The sequence below is a fragment of the Penicillium atrosanguineum genome (assembly GCF_028827265.1).
Source record: "Penicillium atrosanguineum strain IBT 20685 chromosome Unknown utg000006l_segment0_segment0, whole genome shotgun sequence".
Taxonomy (NCBI): domain Eukaryota; kingdom Fungi; phylum Ascomycota; class Eurotiomycetes; order Eurotiales; family Aspergillaceae; genus Penicillium; species Penicillium atrosanguineum.
The window spans coordinates 1,086,404-1,107,850 of NW_026623138.1; the positions used below are offsets into that span (position 1 = coordinate 1,086,404).

Consider the following 21,447-nt stretch of genomic DNA (forward strand, 5'->3'; position numbering starts at 1 on the left):
AAGCGGCTTAGGCGTCGCCAAGACTGACAGGCGCCAGCTTTCCCCCAACGTCATTGCTCTCCACGTGCACTCGACAACTTGTGCTTCACATCTCTCTTTCTCCGGTCAGCGCTTTGTCACTGGGAATATCCCGCGCTGCCCGGGCTCTTCTATCACCCCTTCTCCCGTCGGTGCTCTAGTTCCCCTGAACTCGCATCGCCACCATGAGTCGGTAAGCGGGACAACTGCCACCCCCCCCCCCCCCCCCCCAAACCAACGCAAGCAGTCGAATAACCTCAATCGCACAGGACGGAGGCCGATCTGGCCATTAATATCCGCAAGGCCACTAGTATCGGTAAGTGCTCGTCCGGTCATGCCGGCCCTGAAACGAAGTGAGAACGGGGGGCTAACCATTTGACTCGCGACAGAGGAAACTGCGCCGAAACGTACGTCCGCATAGCGAAGCCATTGATCCTCGCCGAGACTCCCCTATTTGCGCCTGGCGCTTGACCCGACTGACATGCATACTCACAGGGAAACATGTGCGCAGCTGTATCGTGTACACGTGGGACCACAAATCGTCGGCGGCCTTTTGGGCGGGCATGAAAGTGTATGCGGAACCCCGGAGATCGTGAGGAAGTATTAAGAAACCGTCACTGACTTCTGTTTGTGCGTTATAGGCAGCCTGTCCTTGCCGACGAGGTCCAGACGTTCAAGGCTCTTATTACTATCCACAAGGTGCTGCAGGAAGGTCACCCCATTGTTGTGCGCGAGGCGCAGCAGCATTCCAATTGGATTGATAGCTTGATGCGCGGTGTTGGAGGAGATGGCATTCGAGGTATGATACTCTGCTGGTTTGGGATGCGCGATACGTCCGAGGGCGGGGCGCGTGGGGTGGATATGATTGTTGACATTGAATAGGATACGCTCCGCTCATTCGCGAATACGTGTTTTTCCTCGAGTCAAAGCTGGGTTTCCACCGGAATCACCCTGAATTCAATGGTATGCTGTTCTGAGTGAAGTGGGTTGGTGTGGTTGTCTAACCGGTTGCAGGATTGTTCGAGTACGAGGAATACATTAGCTTGAAGACGATCAATGATCCTAATGAAGGGTGCGCATCAATCTTTTTCGAAGAATTGGCCTTCAAAGCGCTAATTGATTTATAGATATGAGACTATCACCGATCTCATGACCTTGCAGGATCAGATTGATGCTTTCCAGAAGCTTATTTTTTCGCACTTCCAATCTGGTACTAACAACGAGTGCCGAATCTCTGCATTGGTGCCTCTGGTGCAGGAGAGTTATGGCATTTACAAATTTATTACTAGCATGTTGCGAGCTATGCACACAAGTATGGAATCCCCTACTCTCTTGGATATTGTGAATCGTCCGCTAAGATGTCAAATTGTTGTATAGCAACCGGTGAAGATGAAGCTCTCGAGCCTCTCCGCGGCCGATATGATGCCCAGCATTACCGTCTTGTTCGGTTCTACTACGAGTGCTCCAACTTGCGATACCTGACTAGTCTTATCACCATTCCCAAGCTGCCGCAAGACCCCCCTAGCCTGCTCGGTGATGAAGATGAACGCCCCGCTCTGCCGAGGCGACCGGCCAAGGAGGTTGAGCAGCCATCGCCGCCTCCCAAGGTGGCTGCCGAGCCTGAACCCATCAACGATTTCTGGACCACTGAGGCCAGACGCCAGCAAGAGGAGTACGAGGCCGAGCAAGCGCGCCTCCAGAACCAATGGGAGGACCAGCAGCGACAGCAGATGCTTGCCCAGCAGCAGGCTCAGCAAGACTTCGAGGAGCAGCAGCGCCTGCAGGCCGAGCAGCAACGGCTGGCACAAGAGCAATTGCTCCGTGACCAGTACCAGACACATACCCAGGGCCGCCTGGCAGAGCTGGAGCAGGAGAACCTCAATGCTCGAGCCCAGTACGAGCGGGACCAGCTGATGTTGCAGCAATACGACCGCCGAGTCAAGGACCTGGAGGAGCAGATGAACCAGCTTAACAGCAACCTTAACATGCAGAGTGCCTCCAAGGACGAACAGATCCGGGCTCTGCAAGAGCAGGTCAACACCTGGCGGACCAAGTATGAGGCTCTGGCCAAGCTGTACTCGCAGCTGCGACAGGAGCACTTGGATCTTCTGCAGACCACCAAGAGCCTCAAGCTCAAGGCTGCTTCCGCACAGGAGGCCATTGAACGCCGTGAGAAGCTGGAGCGTGAGATCAAAACCAAGAACCTAGAGTTGGCTGATATGATCCGTGAGCGTGATCGTGCGCTGCACGATCGGGATCGTGTCACCGGCACCGGCAAGGATGAGTTGGAGAAGATCAAGCGGGAGCTTCGGATGGCGCTTGAACGTGCTGAGAATGCGGAGCGCTCAAAGGGCACGGAGATCTCGTCCATGCTGTCCAAGTATAACCGCGAGATGGCTGATCTGGAGGAGGCTCTCAGGGTAAGTAGTTGCCCTCTGTCATGTAGAAGCTTTGTTACTGACCAGCGTAGAACAAAACCCGCGCTCTTGAAGACATCTCTGGCCGCCACTCCGAGCGGGATGGTGACCACGAGACTGCTCTTCGTGAGAAGGACGAGGAACTCGAAGTGTACAAGTCTGGCATGGACGAGCTCTTGATGGAAATTGAGGAGCTGAAGATGGTAAGTGTCGATCTCAAGATGACTCCACGCTCCCATGCCCCCCCATACTAATCAGTGGATCTTTACAGAACCAAGGCGATACCGATCATGCGCTTGATAGCCAGATCGACACTGTTCTTCACGGCGCAGTGGCCAAGATCAACGACATCATTGACTCTGTGCTGCAGGCTGGTGTGCAGCGCGTGGATGATGCTCTGTACGAGATGGATTCGTCCATGCAGGCCGGTAACTCTAATGCCTCGCCTCCCTATGTCCTGTCGCAGATCGAAAAGGCCTCGGCCTCTGCTACCGAGTTCTCCACGGCCTTCAACAACTTCATTGCCGACGGTCCCAACAGCCCCCACGCCGAGATCATCCGCACAGTAGCTGTCTTCTCTGGATCGATTGCAGACACTCTCAGTAACACCAAGGGTCTTTCCCGCTTCGCCAACGATGACAAGAGCTCCGACCAGCTGTTCAACGCGGCCCGTAAGTCTGCCCAAGCGACTTTGCGCTTCTTCCGTGGTCTCCAGTCCTTCCGCCTCGACGGCATGGAGCCCCTGCAGAAGACCGACGTCGTCATCAACAACAACCTGGAGGTCCAGCGCGACCTGCAGACCCTGTCGAAGATGGTGGAGTCCTTCGCGCCCAAGAGCAGCAAGATTAACACCAATGGCGACCTGGGCGACCTTGTCGACCAGGAGCTGCTCAAGGCCGCCGATGCCATTGATGCCGCAGCCCAGCGTCTCGCCAAACTGAAGAACAAGCCCCGCGACGGCTTCTCAACATATGAACTGAAGATCAACGACGCAATCCTTGCCGCCGCCATCGCCGTGACTAACGCTATTGCCGAGTTGATCAAGGCCGCCACCGAGTCTCAGCAAGAGATTGTGCGTGAAGGCCGAGGCAGCTCGACCCGCACAGCATTCTACAAGAAGAACAACCGCTGGACTGAGGGCCTAATCTCCGCCGCCAAGGCCGTGGCCGTATCAACCAACACTCTCATTGAGACTGCCGACGGCGTCATCTCCGGCCGCAACTCCCCAGAGCAGCTCATCGTCGCCTCCAACGACGTCGCCGCCAGCACCGCCCAGCTAGTCGCCGCTAGCCGAGTCAAGGCCACCTTCATGAGCAAGACCCAAGACCGCCTGGAAACAGCCAGCAAGGCCGTTGGTGCCGCATGCCGCGCACTCGTCCGCCAGGTACAGGCGATCATCGCCGAGAAGAACGGCGCCGAAGGCGACTCCGAAGACTACGGCAGGCTCAGCTCGCACGAGTTCAAGGTTCGCGAGATGGAGCAGCAGGTACGTTTCCCATCCCCTATAGTTCTAGCACCTACTAACCCTCCGTTCTGCAGGTCGAGATCCTCCAACTCGAGAACAACCTCGCCCGCGCCCGTACACGTCTGGGCGAGATGCGCAAGATCTCATACCAGGAAGACTAAATTTGATCCCTCACTGTGTATATCCCGGAACCGGTATTGGAAGTGCATCCGTTTTCGATTTTCCATTCATACTTCCGTAGCTGCTCGAGAGATTAGCGAAATGTACCCGTTATTTTGCACCTATCAACGTATCCCTGCATTGAAATAAAGAACACGGCCCCACATCGACCCGCGGATCGCGTCTTGGCACGGCATCTCCAAAGGCCGCAACAAAGAAATAGACAGTTGACTACGAGTCTCTACACGTCACCTCGGTCTCCACGGGAGCTTGGAACTTGGAGAGACAAGTCTAGACTGGGATAATTGCAAACTGGAAGTAGTGTAGAATGCACTGTACGGCGTACGGTGTACGAGATACTGCACAACGAACAGAAGTAAATAGAATGCTTCATTTGTTGTCTCGAACCTATGAGCGACACACATTCACGGGAATTGTGGGAAAAGAAGAACCATGGGATGGATTTGACAGGATGTCGGAATAGGATGTCGAGATTTCAGGACGCTCCGACTGGGAGGCCAAGCGCATGCAGAATGTGGGGTCGCTAAGCACAGGGTGAATCGCTAAGCTCAAAGTTGGAAGTCGAAAGTAGATCCACGGAAGAAAAAATCATGCCGAAATTCGGAGCCTATCCACAACGAGTCTGATCAAGAGATCAAGGAACAAGTAGTGACGCAGGGCTGAGGGAGGGTAGACAACGGAGAAAGAAGAAGACAAAAGAGCAGAAAAATGGACGAATGATAATTCTTTTTTGAGTTGGATTTATTCTGTTTCTTGATGTTTTTTGGAACTTGACAAGAGTCTGGGGGTTGAGATTGAAACGTTGTCAGGTACCATGCTCATGGCTGGCAGAGGCGATGTTGTTATGACGGAGGGCGTTTGGAGGAGAGGGTCAACGGAGGTGATTGCCGCATGCCGTGGAGAAGGTGAGTAGTTGTTGCAGAGATCTGTGGGTAAGTTAGAAGTCATGGTGGCGCTTACTGAATGTTGAGGAGCCCATGCGCATCAAGCATTGAAAATTCCATGTCCGGGAAGAGTTTATCAAGCTCATCGGCGAGCTCAAGATCGAAGTTAGGATTGACAAGGATGTCAGTAGGGGGGATGATCATGAGGTCGCGAATATGGTCCATATCAGGGCCAGGGTTGTTGTACACATCCATCAAGTGGAGATCTTCAATAGGACCATCCTGACGCTCACCGCGATGATTGAAGAGCCAACCGTAGGGGTCAGGAAGCTCTTGGCGGGAGTCAATTGGGCAGTTTGAGTTGAGTGCCAGCGCAGAATAACCTTGCTGAGGTAGCGGCCACACAGAGCCATCCTTTGTGACCAACTTCCTGAGTTCTTGATAATGGTCAACGATATTCTCAACAGACACAGGCTGGAGATTTAAATCAGCCAGGTTGGGGTCCCAGCTCTGGGTCACATCGAAGCCCTTCTGACCGTCCTCAAGAGCCCATGACATGATTGTCCAACCGAGTATCGTGATGTACTCATTAGCAGAGGGGATCCCGAACATGGGAGCAATAGTTGCAGTAAAGTCACTCAAGGAAATGGCCCCTAGTTCAAAATGGTCGCGAAGAAAAGTGTACGCCTTGGCCATGACTGTCCACTGGGCTTTAAGTGGCTCCTCGGCCCAGATGGTGGAAATCAATGTCGACTTTTGTTTTTGGGTGACCCCGTAGAACAGGGGAGCAACAAAGCCTAAAAAAAATGATGAGTACTATAATTGTCACCGAGATCTGTGATTAGACTTACTGCGGAAGAGCATGAAGCTGTTCAAGGAGCGGAGGCGAGATGCAGGACGGGTAGCAGCAGGCGCAACATGAAATGGTGCCGATGAGGGCGAGGACGCAATCTGGGTTGGCCAATTCATCTTTGATTTTGAATTGGGTTTGGTGACAAGAGTGAGGCTTCCATCCCGGACCTCAAAGCGGGGACCATCAACAATTGGCTGTGGCTGGTCGAAGTACTGGAGAGGAATACCAGCAACCATGGCAGCCGCAAAGGAAGGAAAGTCAAGGTCAGGGCCCTGTAGCCCCAGGATTTGGGATGCCTTGTAGGCTGGAATGCTGCACAGGTAATCCAGGAAGCGTTTTTCAGCATAATCAGAGTTCTGTGAAGCTGGGGAAGTCATGTTGAGGAGATGGACTTGAGAGAAAATTTGATGAGTTGAATTGGGAACAAAGAGCCCAGAAGCAGACTCAGTAGAGTAGTTTGAGCCACAAAGAGTTAACACTGAGCGAAGGTGGAGCAGGCGAGAACAGGCAAGCAGTTCACAGATCAATGAAGTGATGAAATGAGACTGAAGACTGCGACAGGAAGTGAGAAAGAAATGAGATGAGTGAGGTTGAGGATGGGAAGAAAGAAAGAAAGAGACAAAGAAAGAAGTATTTAAGGAACAGGGGAGGGTGTCTCGGGAGACTCATAAATTACTCAAAAAGGGAAACATTCAGATAGTGTATTCATCAGCATATTCACTATTCATTGTCCCAGTCATTGTTCTCATTGAAGGAAGTATCCCTAAATGACTCCTTTCGGACGTAAAGCAATCCAGATGGAGCCGTAAATTAGGGCTCAGGGCAATCTTTCTTTGTTCACCTCGACCCATGTGATCCCCCCCCGGCTGCCTTCGAACTGTATCCCCCGCGTACGGGTAATTACATCCTGCGGCGACAATTCCAACTAGACTCGGGAGTTGCATCGTGTAACATGTTCCCCCACGTGGACGACCCTGCAGATCCGCGATCCACAACTTTATCTCCGGGTGAAGTCACCATGTACTCCCAATACTGTCTGTACTCTCTGCCACGCTTAACTCTACAGGACTTACATCCTGGGTCCATGAATTGAGAGGGCTCTATTATTGGGATGCTGGGGACTTGCTGCCAGGGTGCAGTAGCACACAATTGGGGCGACAGGTAGAACACTCCGCATGGACTCGGCTTCAATACGTGAATGAATAGGCAGGTAACTGGACAGGAGGTTAAGGTACGTCAGGTAACTGCCATCCCTTGCTTCATATCGGGGGCTAACTGCTTTGGGTAATTTAGGTCCCAGCCTCTCTGCATACTTCCTCAGGCTAACTGCTTTGAATGAGAAGATTAGAGCTTCCTGCTGAAGGCCTCCAGGTGATTGTGACTCAGGCCCACATACAGACAACTGCAAGGACATTGCGAACGTAGTCACCCAGAGACTTCCATGGTCCAACTCAATTGGATCTGGACTTTAGGGCTTCATGCTTGAGGTCCCTATATGATTCCAGTACGCCCGATTCATATTGTTAGGATCCTTTACAAGTAGAGGGCCTTAAAAAGAGCACTATGTAAGCTGCACATGCAATATAGATTGTCTAAGATGAGGGTATCTGCTAGAAGAGATGCAATGACCCTGGAATTGCCTCATATCAAGCCTCCGACTGTGACGTCGAGTTCCAGTCGCTGGCCCAGATGAACGTGGGACATCGCCACTGCGAGCCGTTCTCCTTCTCGCCGCTGGGACCGAGTGGCCGAGGGCAGATCCAGAATGCCCGGCCACGGTTCATGCCCGGCTTCTTGGTTGTGAGGCTTACGCATGGCTCCTGGTGGCTCTCACAGCGCGGCACGGGCTTCTTTGTAAATAGCTTCGTCCAGTCTTCTTTGCTGACGATGGGGTCGATTAACGAGTCGTCGGTTCTGAGTTTAGTGGGGGAGGATTGTGCAGACAGAGGACCTGTGGAAGTTGTAGGGATGTCGGGTGTAGGCTCTGGTAGGTGAGATGCGGCTGGGGCGATGCCAGGATTGTGAACTATGCTATTCTTCTTGGGCGATGCTCCTGCAGTGATGGGTGAGTGATGTTCTGAACACTGACGTCTCGCGAGTCATGAAATGGCTACGCACCCTCGCCGCTCTTTGGCTTGAAAAAGCCCATAAGCGACTTCTGGCCCGCTGCTGACGGGGTAGGCGTAGGCTTCGCGCGCTTAGAAGAAGCTGAAGAGGCCGGCTGTGATCGTTTGAGAGGCAAAGCCTTTGGAGTCTGCGCCTCGCAAGACACTGCTGGCGTGGGCGTCTCGCTGGGAGTAGGTGTTGCCGATGTATTTGGTTCCGAAGCTGGGGATGCAGCTGGCTTCTCCAGTGCGCTGGCTGTGGACGAGGATCGGGAGAGAGTGCTGGGAGGTTTGCGGGTAAACATATCTTTAATGCTGCGGCGCTTGTCGACATCAAACTCCGGCAGCAGGCGACCAGAGGCTGGCAACATGAACCGGGACGAGTATTCCTGCTGGCGCTCGCCGTCCTTGAACACACCCGGCGGGTTCATGACGTCGTATATGTGTGACAGGCCTCCCTCATAAGGCACTTGGTCCTTGAAGACAGCGAAGACAGGGCAATGATCCGACCCCTAAGCACAAAAACGTCAGCAAAAGCTCGCGCATGTTTGCACAAATGGAGCAGTACCATCAGTCCTTCTTGGATGTTTGAGTCGGAGAACCAATCCTGCATATCCAGGCTACACAGCACATAATCAATCCGAGCACCAAAGTTTCCTGGTCGAGTGTTAAGTTTCGTGTCCCAGCATGTATACATGCCACTGCGTTCTGGATGGAACGATCTGCAGATATCGTGCATGATCGGCTGCTCTCTGCCTTCGTCACGTTCCCCAACAACAACCCCGTCCGAAAGCAATGAGTTGAACAGCTTCCGAGACGGAGCAGAGATATACTCTTCTTCCGTGGTGGTCCTCTTGCGGATGCCCTCCAGCGCATGCGCAGAATCAATTGCCATCTTAGCAATGTTGATGTCTCCTGTGAGGAAGACGCGCTTCCCCAGGGCGACAAGGTTACGTACCCGAGCATCTAGGGCACTGAGAAAGTCCATTCGGAAGCAGTCACGGCTTTCGTCTCGGTGTGCCGGGCAGTAGACACCGATGAGCACAAAGGCCGGGAACTCCAGGACCACGCTTCGCCCTTCAGAGTCGAGTGTCGCGGCATCGATCCTGGGATCTGGCGCCGGCTTACCACCCCCCAAGCCATCCTCATCACTCTCCTCATTTACGAAAGCAGGCCTCGTGAGCTGCTCAGTCGTCGGGTAACCACCAATCTGCTGTTCCTCTGGCAGATCTCGGAAAGACACAGCTGAGTTAGGCGGGCATAGAACACCTGTGATGCCTTCTTCGGCACGAATAGGAGCACATGTAGCATTGCGCGTGTATATCACGACCCCAGAATATCCTATCGGCAATTAGCTTGAATCGAGAAAAGCAATGGAGACTAACGACTCACCCTTCTTAAACTTGGGGAGGCTGAAGTAGCAGTCCCATCCGGGAACCAGGACCATATCATCGTGGAGATCTTTCCGTTGAATTTTTGCTTCCTGGAAGACTACGATGTCGGATTCCAGGATGTCAAACATGGACTGATTTCGAGTTAGTATCACCGTCCTGCGCATCACGAACTGGCACGCTCACCTCGAAGGTCCGATTCCCTCGCCATGGTTGGTATGAGAACGGGTTGCTTTTTAATTATTCAGTAACCATCTCCGATTTGCACCTCAACCCAAACATACCGAATCCCGTTAACTGTTATGCAGTGTTAGCACCAGGATCTCGACCAAACACGTCTCTCAGACTAGAACAAAACATACCATTCCACGTGGTGATACGAAACCCCATTGCCGACCAAGCGCACAGCAAGGCCCAGCATATCCAGCAGCAAAAAGAAGCCAACCAGCTCGCTATCGCGAGCGAAACAACGAGGCGCCGTCGTCACCGTACCGTTGATATCACGTGAGTGTGGAGTGACATCAACTTAGTCAGCCGGGGGATCACGGGAATTCGAGGTCCACTAAAGCGGCTTCGATTTCAACGTACGATCCTCTCCCCTCCAGCCCAACAGCACCACAACCACCATGTTCTCCCGCAAAGTTGCCCGCTTCTCTCAGCGTGCCTCGCAGCAGGCCCGCCAGGCGCCGGTCCGCCAGACCGTCCAACGCCGCTTCGCCTCCTCCGAGGCCCAGCCCTCGTGGATCGTCGACAACGAGTTCAACCGCGAGCGTGCTGCTGTCAAGCACCACGCTGCCTCCACCAGCGGTACGTGACCCCCCAATTGGCCCTATACCGAGCTTTCCGGCATGGCTTTCGGAATCTGAGAAGCTTGTACTGACTCAATGGCTCTACAGACCTCTGGCGCAAGCTGTCGATCTTGTATGTTTTGGCCTCATGCAGCTGGGATCCATTGTCCCACACCTCGAGCGACACGGAAAACCACTAACGGTACATATTACAGCGCTGTCATTCCCTGCCTGATCGGTGGCGGTCTCAACGCCTACAACCTCTGGAACGAGCATTGGGAGCACTGGGAGCACATGCCCCCTCTTGAGGAGCGCACCGAGTACCCCTACCAGAACATCCGCTCCAAGAACTACCCGTGGCGCGGCGGTGACAAGGTGAGTTTTCGTTTCCCATGTTGCATCACCCCTCAAGAATACCTAGCTAACTCGTTTCCCACACAGACCATCTTGTAAGTTCCGATACTCACCATTGTAAAACCCGAGCCCCGGCAGAGTGTCCAGGCCCTGTTCATTTCACGGGTGCAATTGCATGCTGCAATTGCAGCATGTCGAGCTCTTCCCTGGACTCAATCCTTGTCAGATCACGATAGCTAACCATTTCCCACAGCTGGAACAGCGACGTTAACTACCACAACACTGACAAGGCTACCTAAGCAGGTTGCCCTCTCAATCTCTAACCGCAGAAGCTCGGTCAGCGAGCTGTCAATTTGAGAGATCGTCTTTGGTGCACAGTCACATGTATATCTATCGGGGAGGAGCCAGAGCCCGAAGCTTGGGGATGTACTTGAGAGAATGAAGTGAAGCCCGTCATTTCCGCCATTTCTTTTGTCTGTTGTGCTTGCCTAGATCCAATATCATTGGTATGGGTTTATTGTACCTTGAAATCATTCCGAAGGTGTAGTAGCCGTAGATCTTGGAGTTTATATTCATCGGCCAGCAAGGAAGACTTGAGTTGTGTCAAAGTAGTAAGGTCCGACTACCCAACCGGGATACTTCTACTTGAGCAGCGCACTGATCGGGAACCTCGTAATAAAACAGACAAGATGCAAGCTATGCATATCATTTAAGACAGATGAACTCATGCAACCAACACCACCCAACACCACCCAACACCACCGTCCCGAACAAGCAAACGCCTCTAATAATACAATCCCAGAAAACCATCTCAAACCTCAAACCTCTGCCCCACGTCTCTTCCTAAGATCAAGATACTTCGCCGCATAATCATTAGCCAGCACCGGATCCCCGGTGAGATGCATAACAGTAGCCTTCTTCGCCATCATCTCCGTCTGGCCCAGAATATCCTCAATCTCCTCATAAGCATCATACGCAGAATCAATATACCCCAGCGCCCGATTAACATACTCTTTCCGAGCCGGCGTACTCTCCTTCCCCAACTTCGCCCACATTTCCCCGGCAATGCCCATATTCGCATCCACCAGCACCGAATACGCGCGCGCGACGAGCGCAGAGTCCTCGCTTTCTAGAATCTGAGGCATAATACTCTGAACCAGCTCGTTCGCTGCGTCGAACTCGCGTAGACTGAGCAGGATAGCGGAGAGGGTGACGATAGATTCCCACAGGTCGAAGAGGACCTTTGAGCGGTGGGCGATGTTGGCCGCACGCATGGCGAGGGAGAAACCTCTTTGTGGCTGGCCTGACTTTTCGAGGATGCGGGATTTTAGACAGAGGAGGCGGATTTGAGAGTGTACGTCGAAGTTTTCGGGTTGCATTGAGTGGGCGGCTTGTTCGAGCATTAAGAGTGCGCGGCCGTGGTCGCCTTGGCGGAGGGTGTGTTCGATTGTGTGGAAGGCTAGGAGGAGATGCATGTCGAAGTCGAGGAGTTGTACGGCTTGGAGTTGCGAGAGGATGTGTTCGACTGCTACTTTATCGTCGCTAGAGGATTGTTAGCGGGATTAGTGATGATTGGGTTGATAATGCTCACCGGCAGATTTGACGCTGTAGTTGGAGAAGGCCTGAGTAGTAGGTCCAGGCGTTGTTGTATTTGAAGGCTCGGAGTCTTTCGGGCTCGATCTTGTTCATGCGCGTAAAGGCTTCCTTGTAATTGCCTTTTTGTACCAGCTGGATATAGGGTTAGCTTTGTCCAGTAATGGGACGAAAGAGCCAACTTACGATTTGGCAATTGCGGAATGTGATTTTGACGAAGTCGTCATATGACTGGCCTTCATTGTAGCATTCGCGGAAGACTTCGGTGTTTAGCCATGAAAGGTGAGTCGCTCCTACCGGAAGTGTTTAGCGGTCATTCATGAGTGAGGTCTCGGGCGTAATTATACCTATCCGAGCATACATGGCGCTCTGCAGCAACATGTACGCACCCGTAGGAGTTGAGAGGCTCTTGGTCACGTTGACGTGTGATGCTCGCACAAATGATTCGACAATAGACGCGAGACTCTCTCCCTAGTAGCGGTCAATATACATGGATCCCTTGAAGTCAATGACAGGGGTGAGCCTACCTGCTGCATTTCCAATTTGGCCTCGCTCAATAATGTTGTACTCATGAGTGACCACATGTCAGTCTCCTTAGACTTGGCCTTGAGGAAAGCGAGACCCTCTTTTTCATTCCCCAGCATACCGCTGTTCTGCACCTCCCGCATCTGCTCCGGAAATGCTTTGCCGAAGTGATAGAGCCAGCTCATGCAAAAGTTGAGGCAATTCATATCATGCGACTCACGAGCAATAGCGACGGCTTCTTGCACAGCGGAGATGGCTTCGTTGAAACATTCAAAGTCAGCTTGTATGATAGCCAGATTCAGAAGCGCAAATTGATATGCGCTTCGGTCAAGATTGCTGTGCATGGTGTAGTCGAAGTATCGATGGAGATTGTCAAAGGCTGATGTATAGTCACCTGCTCGCCAAGCATCCAGGTACCTAAGCTATGTCAGAAGAATCTGCAATACAGAATTTTCAAAAGGACCTACTCCAGGTAATACATGAGCACCGGTACAGAGGACTCGGATGTCATAATGTGTTTGAGCTGGGCCCTCATCCCGTCGGGGACTCTGCCTCCCAGTCCTGTGGTTGTTAGCCTCGGCACCGGTCAATAGGATCAGAACCAGATAGACCTACTCTGTAGCTCTCCAACTTGGAACTCAATCAGACGCTCAGCATCTTTAACGCTGACGACACCCTCATCCTCGTCATCTTCAATGTTACCGTAGACCACCTGGGAAAGGTAGCTGTTGGACTCGTGAAGATTGACATCAATAGGAGCCTGTTCATGGGACGGATTCCTTCGTGCCCACTTATGATACGTAGGCAGGCGGTACTTCACAAAGCCAGACCACAGTTTCACCGAGTCGTGGAATTGCAGCCGAGTGTATTCAAGGTACGCCCTGCGGACAAACGCGCCAAGCGGGGAGCTCCGCGACAACCGCATACCCTCATCCTCCGGAGCGAGACCATTGTCTCTATCCTGCATCAATTGCTCACGCGTCTTGCTCAGCAAGGACGGTAGGACATCGCTAAAGAACTCCTCAAGCGCATCGAGCGAGTCAAGCGACCAGATCTTCTTGAGGAACAGATCCCACAGAGTCCGTCCTGGAACCGAAGACCCATGACCCGAGAGCACCTCCTCAAGCTCGGTGATGCTGGGCAGGTAGTGTTTCTCCCATTGCTTATCGGCGGGATCTAAAGGGAACAAACCCGCGGTCAGGAAGGACAACACATGAATCGCGGACGAATTGGGCACGACGCCATCCGTATAGACGGTGATCAAGCACAGTAGAGAGATCCTCCACGGTGTCAGATAGCGCGTCATGTTCGGCAATGGCGCATCTCGCTGACCAGACAACGAAAAGACGTGTTGATGCGAAGGCGCGTTGATAACTCGATAAGTGCCTGAGGCCATCAGGCCGCGATCGGTGCCCCGCCAAAAAAAAGGCAAAGATGACGCATCGTCGGTTCTCTTCTTTCATTCCTCTTCAATTGAACTGACAATCATGGCTGAAGCTTTGGCAACCACTGATCTACAAGGCGCATTGCCTCTTGTCGCCCGCGGCAAGGTGCGCGACCTGTACAAGGTCGACGACAAGACCCTGCTCTTCATTGCGACTGATCGCATCTCCGCCTACGATGTGATTATGGAAAATGTTCGTCTGCTCCCTTCAATCGACGAGATTGATTACTGACATAGTCTGAACATACAGGGAATCCCTAACAAGGGCGTCCTCCTTACCCTCTGCACCAAGACATGGTTCAAGATCCTGACAGAGACCGTCCCCGGTCTGCGCACCCACTTCCTCACCCTCGATCTCCCTTCCCAGATCCCCGCATCGCTGCGCCCGGTCCTGCAGAACCGCAGTATGCAGGTCCGCAAGCTCCGTATCCTCCCCATTGAGGCCATCGTTCGTGGCTACATCACCGGCTCCGCTTGGAAGGAGTACCAGAAGTCCGGCACTGTGCACGGTCTGGCGGTCCCCGCAGGTCTGCAGGAAAGCGAGGCCTTCCCCAACGGTCCGATCTACACACCAAGCACCAAGGCCGAGCTTGGCGAGCACGATGAGAACATTCACCCTGACGAGGGTAAGTGTGACGCCTGATCTTGCTGTTGATACTGGATAGCTAACTTAGTCCACACAGCCGTCAAGATTGTTGGAGAGAAGTATGCCGCGCGCATTGCTGAGCTCGCTTTGCAGCTGTACAAGGCTGCGCACGCGTATGCTCTGGAGCGCGGTGTTATCATTGCCGATACCAAGTTCGAGTTCGGCGTTGACGAGGAGAACGATGAGGTCGTTCTGGCTGATGAGGTCCTGACCCCGGACTCCTCCCGCTTCTGGCCCAAGGATACCTACGCTATTGGCCGTGGACAGGCAAGCTTTGACAAGCAGATTCTCCGTGACTGGTTGGTCAAGGAGGGACTCAAGGGTAAGGAAGGTGTTCGCATGAGCGATGAGATTGCGCAGAAGACCGCTGAGAAGTATAAGGAGGCGTGGGAGAAGATCACTGGTGGTAACTAGAGCGGGCTATTAGCTGTCTCGCTGTATATTTCGGGGATGTGTCTCCAAAGAGAGAGCATCCTATGTCTTGTTACGAATCAAGGATAAACAAATGAAAATGTCATGTCCAATGTTTTACATGTTTGTCTGCCCGGGCTTTGATGGCAAAGATGGGAGACGTCGCTTAATTAATATACAGCCTGCTGCCAATCGCAGTTTGCAAATCACTCATCCCATTCGGACTTCAAACCCTTCAGACCCTTAGCGTCGGTGCTCTTTTGGTTATCGGTGCCCTTGGACTTCTTGTTACGTTCAATCCAATGCGACTCAACGCCCTCATCAACCGACAGCGCATCCGCACCGCAGATCTGTCGTTCCTCCTCAACTTCCGCCTCACTCATTCCATTCGTAGCCCAGATCTTATGAATGCGCAGATCGAACGGACCCTCAACACGGTCCGTAAGACCAATACCAATACTCTTGATCCGCTGACGAAGGAGTGAAGTCTGCGGTTCAACAACATAGCCATGGTTCGTCCTGACGAACGAATTAAACGGCAGAAGAACAGTCTCCCACCCCGTCCCGCCAGAAGTGGTTGCTGAAGAAGAGGACGAGCCGATGATAGTATACTCAGGCGGGATTTCAGAAAGAGCATCAGGGACGCCTTGCGGAGCAGGATATCCGTCGAGGTCCTCATTTTCCAATGATTGAACGTGCCCGGGTTGTTCCCCTTCTTTCGTATTCGCGTATGCGTTCTGGTATATACGGTGGTGGCGGGTATACAATCTGTGTTGGTGAATATCGGTTTCGATGACAGAGTCCGTCTGGATATTGACGGTGTATCGGCGGCCGTCGGATTTGACGCGGAGGGCGAGGTAAGCGTAGGGGTCGACGTCCCAGTACAGACGGCCGAAGAGCCACATGCCGCGGTCCTTGTTGCGGAAGGCAGCGTATCCTTTTAATCTCAATATCAGCTTCAAGTTCTCGGTTCCGTCGGTTCCAAGTTTTTCTCGATGAATATCGTACCAGTTCTCTCGACGCGCCAGTTATCGGGGAGCTTAGTTGAGATCGAGCCGTGGAATCGAGCGTGTGGCGGCGTGTTAGTCTCAGGGTCTCCAGGCTCGAAATCGACGCTAGCTGTGCTGAATCCGCCGACCACGCGGTCCGCCATGGTCTTGCAGCCCTGGACATCCTCTTTATCTTGGAAGTCGAGCATCACATAGGGTTTGGTAGGAGTGGAGAGAGCTTCGGTGTTCCATGCTGGGATCATTAGCTATTTTCAAGCTGGAGGATCAGGGAGAGGCTACCAATTCTTGAGAGGCGGCCGAGCTCTTCGGCGCTGCGCCTGAAGAAGCCGCTCTGAGCGGATAAGCTCCGAGTGGGAATCATGGTTGATGTGGAGAGTTAGGTGGAGGGAGCAGGGAGAGTTAAAAGAAGCTCGAGGATGATGCCGCTTCCCGAGGTGGCGTGAAGACTGCCGATCTGCCGCGATAAGATAACTCCGAACTACATCTTCCATCTGCCCAGGTGTGCAAAAAATAGTTGGACGGTTTATGGACTATGTAGAAAGCTTCGAGTAAAAGCGCATATGAGGGTCGAGTATCAAACATACCAGCCTTAGATATAGAGGCGGCTCATGACGCGACTCAAAGTGACAGAGCTAAATCTACCTGAGTAGACGTTAGATATAAATTGGAGTGCATTACGGGTCGAAAATTAAGTTGAATATTTGTTATTTCACGATTCTACTACATAATATTGTAAAAGGGTATCGCTCCAAAGTTCACGATCATGTACGCTAGCCCCCAGTGTAGTTAAATACTAGCCGATGGTGTAGAACTGAAAGAGAGAGCAACGCTCTCTAGGCGGGTCAGAGATCAAACTTCATTGGGCAGGTCAGCTCGCTCAGAATTTGCGGCTTAACAGTTCGTATATGCGCCTCTGGGGTATGTATTTTCTTTAGCACTCCTCTTTTAACCGTCATTGCGCATTTATTCCCCCTAGTAAACAGTTCAAAGCCTCAAGTCTCCTAGACATGATTTTGAATGCATGTTGTTGCTGCCCAGGCTTGATGCAGACCACGAAGCTAGCACCGTATCTAACTACCTTTACCCCTTTACTCAAATTTCGGAGACGCCGTAATTTGCTTTCAAAAAGATCAGAGTTCAGCAGACTAAGAGTCTGCCGAGGAAAATTCCATTCCTGTTTTGAAAGCCGGTAGCTCGGGACCAAAAGAATTTGTATGACAAGCTCTGAGGTCATAGGTGACAGGAGGGACGGAGGAATTGGCTTTGCTGATGTACCCCTGATTTCTCACTGTTTTGTCCATGGGTGGGTATGTACATCCCTCGAATTTCACTCAATTTGTATTGATGTATGAGAATTACAGCCGTACGAGGGATGCACCTGTCATGTTCTACTTTTGTAACTCGAGCTTGACATTCTATAGTTGTCCTTGACCATGGTCGAGTGTAGCTGCATGACCGCAACTAAGCGGTTCTGGATGAGCTGCGCCGAGGAGTCACCCCTGTCAAAACATGGAACCATGGATTCCACTGTAGATTCCAACTATTCAGAGTTCCTATACGGAATATAGCCGGCCGAAATTGCATATTTCCCTGCTACGTATCTGTAGTCGGAGGCCTCACAACGGTATGGTACTGAATGAAATTGACCCCCAAACCCTCAACCCCAGGACCTAGCCATGGGTCAAGGGCTATTTTCACAGCTCGAAGAGACGCGGACCACATGTGGATAAAAGGGTTTAGTTCTGGCTGTGCTAAGATAGCGAGACTCAAATAGTCGGCGGAGGAAGACTCATGATGCTGATAATCCTTTCTTTTCTTCATACTTTCTACACATCCTCATCTTATAAACGGCCTTCCTGGCTATCTACACTCGCTATTAATCTCATTTCTGATTGAAAGCCACATCACATACACCATTTGGCACAAAAACATACCCACAAGATGACCAAACAGCCGTTTGTTACCCATGTTGGGACGCAATACGCTCGCCGAGGAGATCGCATGCAAGAGGAGCCCTCCGCTAAAAACGCACAGGGCCTGTTCTCTCCTGATGCGTGTATCTTCATTGGAAAGTAAGTGCCTAAGTTTATAAAATGAACACCTATGTGCTAACCGTGTTCCAGTCTCTCGACCAAGGTCCCGGCCGAGCAGCTGGCCGAAGATCTTAAGAGGGTCTTCTTGCAGTTCGGCCCTTGCCATGTTAAGATTAAACAAGACAAAAAGAGAAATCTACCCGGTGCTTTTGTGCAGTTCGAGGTATGATGCGTAGTTCCCGTCTATGAATGGATTAAGCTAATAGACGAAAGCGAGTTGAGGATGCTAACGCAGCCTTAGAATGCGACCAAAGCACAGAACTACATGGCCGTTATCTAAGAGTTGAGAAAGCAAAGGGAAGACGTAAGCATAAGTCGCACTTTCCAAACTCTGTGTTCTGGACTGACAACAGTAGGAACGGCTCTTCTCGGTTTCCGCTCTGGTGCGCCCATCTCCGAACAAGAAGTGTTATCTGTCCTGGGAGGACGTGGTGTTCTTGAGGCTTGGACTACCGAGTCCCATCAGTCTGGAAATTGGTTTTCCAACGTCGGTAAAGTTACCTTTGCCTATGTTGATGACTGCAAAGACGCCATCAGGGTGAGCACCTCCCTCCCTCGTGCGGACCACAACTCACATATCTCCAGCATTTCTCCAAGGACCATACGTATTACCTCTCACTTCTCGACATGGATGGAAGCCCTCTCAAGCCTGGCTCCGGGCCGACGAGTGAACCGCCTCAGACGAAACCATACAACTTGCACCAGTCATTCCGGGGCAATCATCCCCAGCGAGGATTCAACGGTCGTGGAGGGCATCGCAATGGACCTCCACGAGGTGGCTATCGCGGGTATTCCAGGTATCGCAACTCCCAGTACCACCAGGAAAACATGCATCCTCGGGGTGGGTACGAGAATAGCCATCATCGTGGGGGATATAACAATGGTTCCAGCATGGTCCACGAAATACCATACGGTGATCACCCACCCCTTTTACCCTCATCCACCCCCAAACAATGGCTTTGCATCTCCTCCGTTCATCATCCATGGTCAGCCGATGTACGGCAATCCTTTTTCATCTGGTCTCTCCACCCCCCATCCCCCACCGGGAACCTTCCCCCCCAAAGGCAACAATGGTCCATTCATCGTGGGCGGCCAGCCGATGTACAGCCCTCATCCACCGGCTTGCTGGGGCGAACCTCACCAGCAAAGCAATGGATATTATAGTCCTTCATTCCATATGCCCAATTACTCCGAGGGATACTTCAGCCCGGACCTGGGGTACAGTGAGCCCCATCCTCAAGATGTGAACCTTCTCACGGTTCCGCATAACAACAACAAGGTCACGCCGCCTAGTACCATTGTCACGGTCAAGGAGGATGACAGGTCGTGCACGAGCGCTGAAACAGCCACGGAGGACGAAACAGACAAGAAGCCCCGAGAAAAAGAGAGCTTCGAGCCAGAGGGAGATACCGAGATCGAGAGCGAGAAAAAGACCGGAAACAAGGCAGAGACCAAGCCTGAGACTAGGACCAAACCCGAAGAGGATATTTTTAGCCTCAAGGACCGCGAAAGGCCCAGACTGATCCGTGTCCACGACTCAGACACTGAAGATGAAGGGTCTGATGACGATAAAGACACATCTTCATCAGACCCAGAGACCAAGTCTGAGCCAAAGTGTAAGTGTAAGTGTAAGTCCGAGTTCACAAAACAACCTCATCCCGTCCCAGCTATGGCAAAAGTAGCAGAAGAAGTTGACGAAGACTACACGACCCCTGAACCCACCTCGGAGTCTGACACGACGCCTGAGACCACTCCCGACAAGAAGGAGGAGAAGGCTTCTCGCACGGACAACATGCCCAACGAGTCATATGTTCTCAGAGACTGCGTTAGCAGCTCAAGTCCCCAGACTTGCATTCGCAGACCTGTTGATGAGGAATACCAACTGCGAACCGGCAAGACTATTGGGGAATACATTCGAAAAGGAGTCGAGGGTCTCCAAGGCGATTACCCTAAGGAACTGATGGAAGTCGTAGCTCGCGAAATAGCAGCAGAAGAGCAAGAAAAGGAAAAAACGAGAAAAGAGTCTCAGGAACAAGAGCTAGAGAGCAAGGGAGGGTTGGTAGTGTAGTCCGCTTTCGACCTCACGGAGCGGGTCGATAGCGCGGAGCTTCTCGTCCAAGTTCACTTGATGGAATTATTAGGGATATTGCGCTTTTGTCTTGAAAAACCAGTGGTCTTCTGCGTTATTGATGTGGTTGGTTTATTTGTTTATCTCGTTGCGTGTGATTTCGCAGGTGTGCTTGACATTGTATTAGGTATGGAACATGGTGCTTCGACATTGCAGGTCCGCAGTCGCACCCGGATTTATGCCAGGACCGGAATGGGAGGATATAGCTAGACAAGATTTTTACATTTATAGAATTAATTCCAATATACTCGTGGACTGAAGAATCTTTTTCGAACGTAGTAACATCAAGCTAGCTGTTAGATAGCCTCGGTAAGTCGTCCGCCACAGCCAAGGGGAAGACGTATACGTATTCTATTTGTTAATATTGTTGACTACCATGTCTAGATTGCATGATTCAAGATTAAAACGAGGATGTTACTCTGCAATATTCTGCCGCTAAGAGCGGCTTTGAGATTTCAATCGATTTCCGAGAAAGTATGGTCGCCGTCGTCGTGTAGTTAAAGCCGGCTTGAGAGTCGGCCTTAACTACACCATCAGGCGCTTTTGACAATAGAAATAATTGCTAAAAAAAAAGAAGAAGAGCGGAATAGCGCCTTTGCCACGACAGCGCTCAGCCAAGCACAGGCTCGGCAAAATTGGCTGTGGCTTGGCTGGTACGTATGAACCTTGGGAATTGTAGATTTGATTTACCCAGAATAGGCAGGGCATCAACGTGTTCTTTTCTGGGCCCGTCATTGCCTTTCTTTTGCGGCTTGGCTAGATAGAGTCTTCTCGAAAAATCTTATTTAGGTAAAGATATCGTGACTAGTCCAAGAACAGCATCCTGAAAGATTAGGCTAGGGCTTCCCCTGAACACTAGTCGGAGTCGGCCGTGCTTAGGAAAATTCAGTTGCCTATACGTATACGGAGTACAGATGTCTGACCTAATTGTCTAAAAGTAACCACTCGTATTAGGCGAGAAGACCAATTACGACGCACAATTCGTTGAAAGGATGAAACCCCCCGCAACCACCAACTGCGGTAGTACCCCAGGAGAGCCTCCAGGGATCCCTGAGTAGTGGATCAGGCACGTGGCTAAATCTAGCACCTCACCGGGAAAGGAAAGACGCCCTGAATTTACGTATGCAGGGTGGGCTCAACCT

The 21,447-nt window shown here is 51.9% G+C and overlaps 8 protein-coding genes across 8 annotated transcripts; 4 read left to right on the forward strand and 4 right to left on the reverse strand.

Moving 5' to 3' along the window:
* Nucleotides 1-203: 203 nt before the first annotated feature.
* N7443_007536 (putative cytoskeleton assembly control protein Sla2) lies at nt 204-4,061 on the forward strand (the record flags this gene model as incomplete). The annotated part of the gene is made up of 12 exons (XM_056887592.1): nt 204-211; nt 288-334; nt 408-425; nt 514-589; nt 660-817; nt 901-981; nt 1,033-1,090; nt 1,146-1,330; nt 1,396-2,438; nt 2,489-2,638; nt 2,707-3,921; nt 3,975-4,061. 12 exons carry the CDS (start codon nt 204-206, stop codon nt 4,059-4,061), a joined length of 3,126 nt encoding a protein of 1,041 aa, XP_056739283.1.
* A 975-nt stretch (nt 4,062-5,036) lies between these two features.
* On the reverse strand, nt 5,037-6,194 carry N7443_007537 (RNA polymerase II-associated protein 1 N-terminal; the record flags this gene model as incomplete). Its single annotated transcript, XM_056887593.1, has 2 exons — nt 5,037-5,761; nt 5,816-6,194. 2 exons carry the CDS (start codon nt 6,192-6,194, stop codon nt 5,037-5,039), a joined length of 1,104 nt encoding a protein of 367 aa, XP_056739284.1.
* Nucleotides 6,195-7,463: 1,269 nt separating this feature from the next.
* Nucleotides 7,464-9,703, reverse strand: N7443_007538 (DNA-(apurinic or apyrimidinic site) lyase APN2; the record flags this gene model as incomplete). Its single annotated transcript, XM_056887594.1, has 7 exons — nt 7,464-7,870; nt 7,936-8,434; nt 8,491-9,263; nt 9,315-9,447; nt 9,500-9,545; nt 9,598-9,610; nt 9,676-9,703. 7 exons carry the CDS (start codon nt 9,701-9,703, stop codon nt 7,464-7,466), a joined length of 1,899 nt encoding a protein of 632 aa, XP_056739285.1.
* Nucleotides 9,704-9,939: 236 nt separating this feature from the next.
* Nucleotides 9,940-10,754, forward strand: N7443_007539 (cytochrome c oxidase subunit VIa; the record flags this gene model as incomplete). Its single annotated transcript, XM_056887595.1, has 5 exons — nt 9,940-10,120; nt 10,210-10,234; nt 10,317-10,486; nt 10,543-10,550; nt 10,692-10,754. 5 exons carry the CDS (start codon nt 9,940-9,942, stop codon nt 10,752-10,754), a joined length of 447 nt encoding a protein of 148 aa, XP_056739286.1.
* Nucleotides 10,755-11,273: 519 nt separating this feature from the next.
* Nucleotides 11,274-13,879, reverse strand: N7443_007540 (putative anaphase-promoting complex subunit Apc5; the record flags this gene model as incomplete). The annotated part of the gene is made up of 7 exons (XM_056887596.1): nt 11,274-11,997; nt 12,047-12,183; nt 12,235-12,341; nt 12,396-12,519; nt 12,576-12,990; nt 13,041-13,134; nt 13,189-13,879. The coding sequence occupies 7 exons, from the start codon at nt 13,877-13,879 to the stop codon at nt 11,274-11,276; spliced, it is 2,292 nt and encodes a 763-aa protein (XP_056739287.1).
* A 181-nt stretch (nt 13,880-14,060) lies between these two features.
* N7443_007541 (phosphoribosylaminoimidazolesuccinocarboxamide synthase) lies at nt 14,061-15,077 on the forward strand (the record flags this gene model as incomplete). Its single annotated transcript, XM_056887597.1, has 3 exons — nt 14,061-14,210; nt 14,268-14,643; nt 14,701-15,077. The coding sequence occupies 3 exons, from the start codon at nt 14,061-14,063 to the stop codon at nt 15,075-15,077; spliced, it is 903 nt and encodes a 300-aa protein (XP_056739288.1).
* Nucleotides 15,078-15,280: 203 nt separating this feature from the next.
* Nucleotides 15,281-16,445, reverse strand: N7443_007542 (CIA30 family protein; the record flags this gene model as incomplete). The annotated part of the gene is made up of 3 exons (XM_056887598.1): nt 15,281-16,011; nt 16,083-16,316; nt 16,364-16,445. The coding sequence occupies 3 exons, from the start codon at nt 16,443-16,445 to the stop codon at nt 15,281-15,283; spliced, it is 1,047 nt and encodes a 348-aa protein (XP_056739289.1).
* A 1,580-nt stretch (nt 16,446-18,025) lies between these two features.
* N7443_007543 (uncharacterized protein) lies at nt 18,026-20,245 on the forward strand (the record flags this gene model as incomplete). Its single annotated transcript, XM_056887599.1, has 7 exons — nt 18,026-18,156; nt 18,208-18,340; nt 18,391-18,481; nt 18,534-18,715; nt 18,763-19,018; nt 19,068-19,793; nt 19,845-20,245. The coding sequence occupies 7 exons, from the start codon at nt 18,026-18,028 to the stop codon at nt 20,243-20,245; spliced, it is 1,920 nt and encodes a 639-aa protein (XP_056739290.1).
* Nucleotides 20,246-21,447: the final 1,202 nt, after the last annotated feature.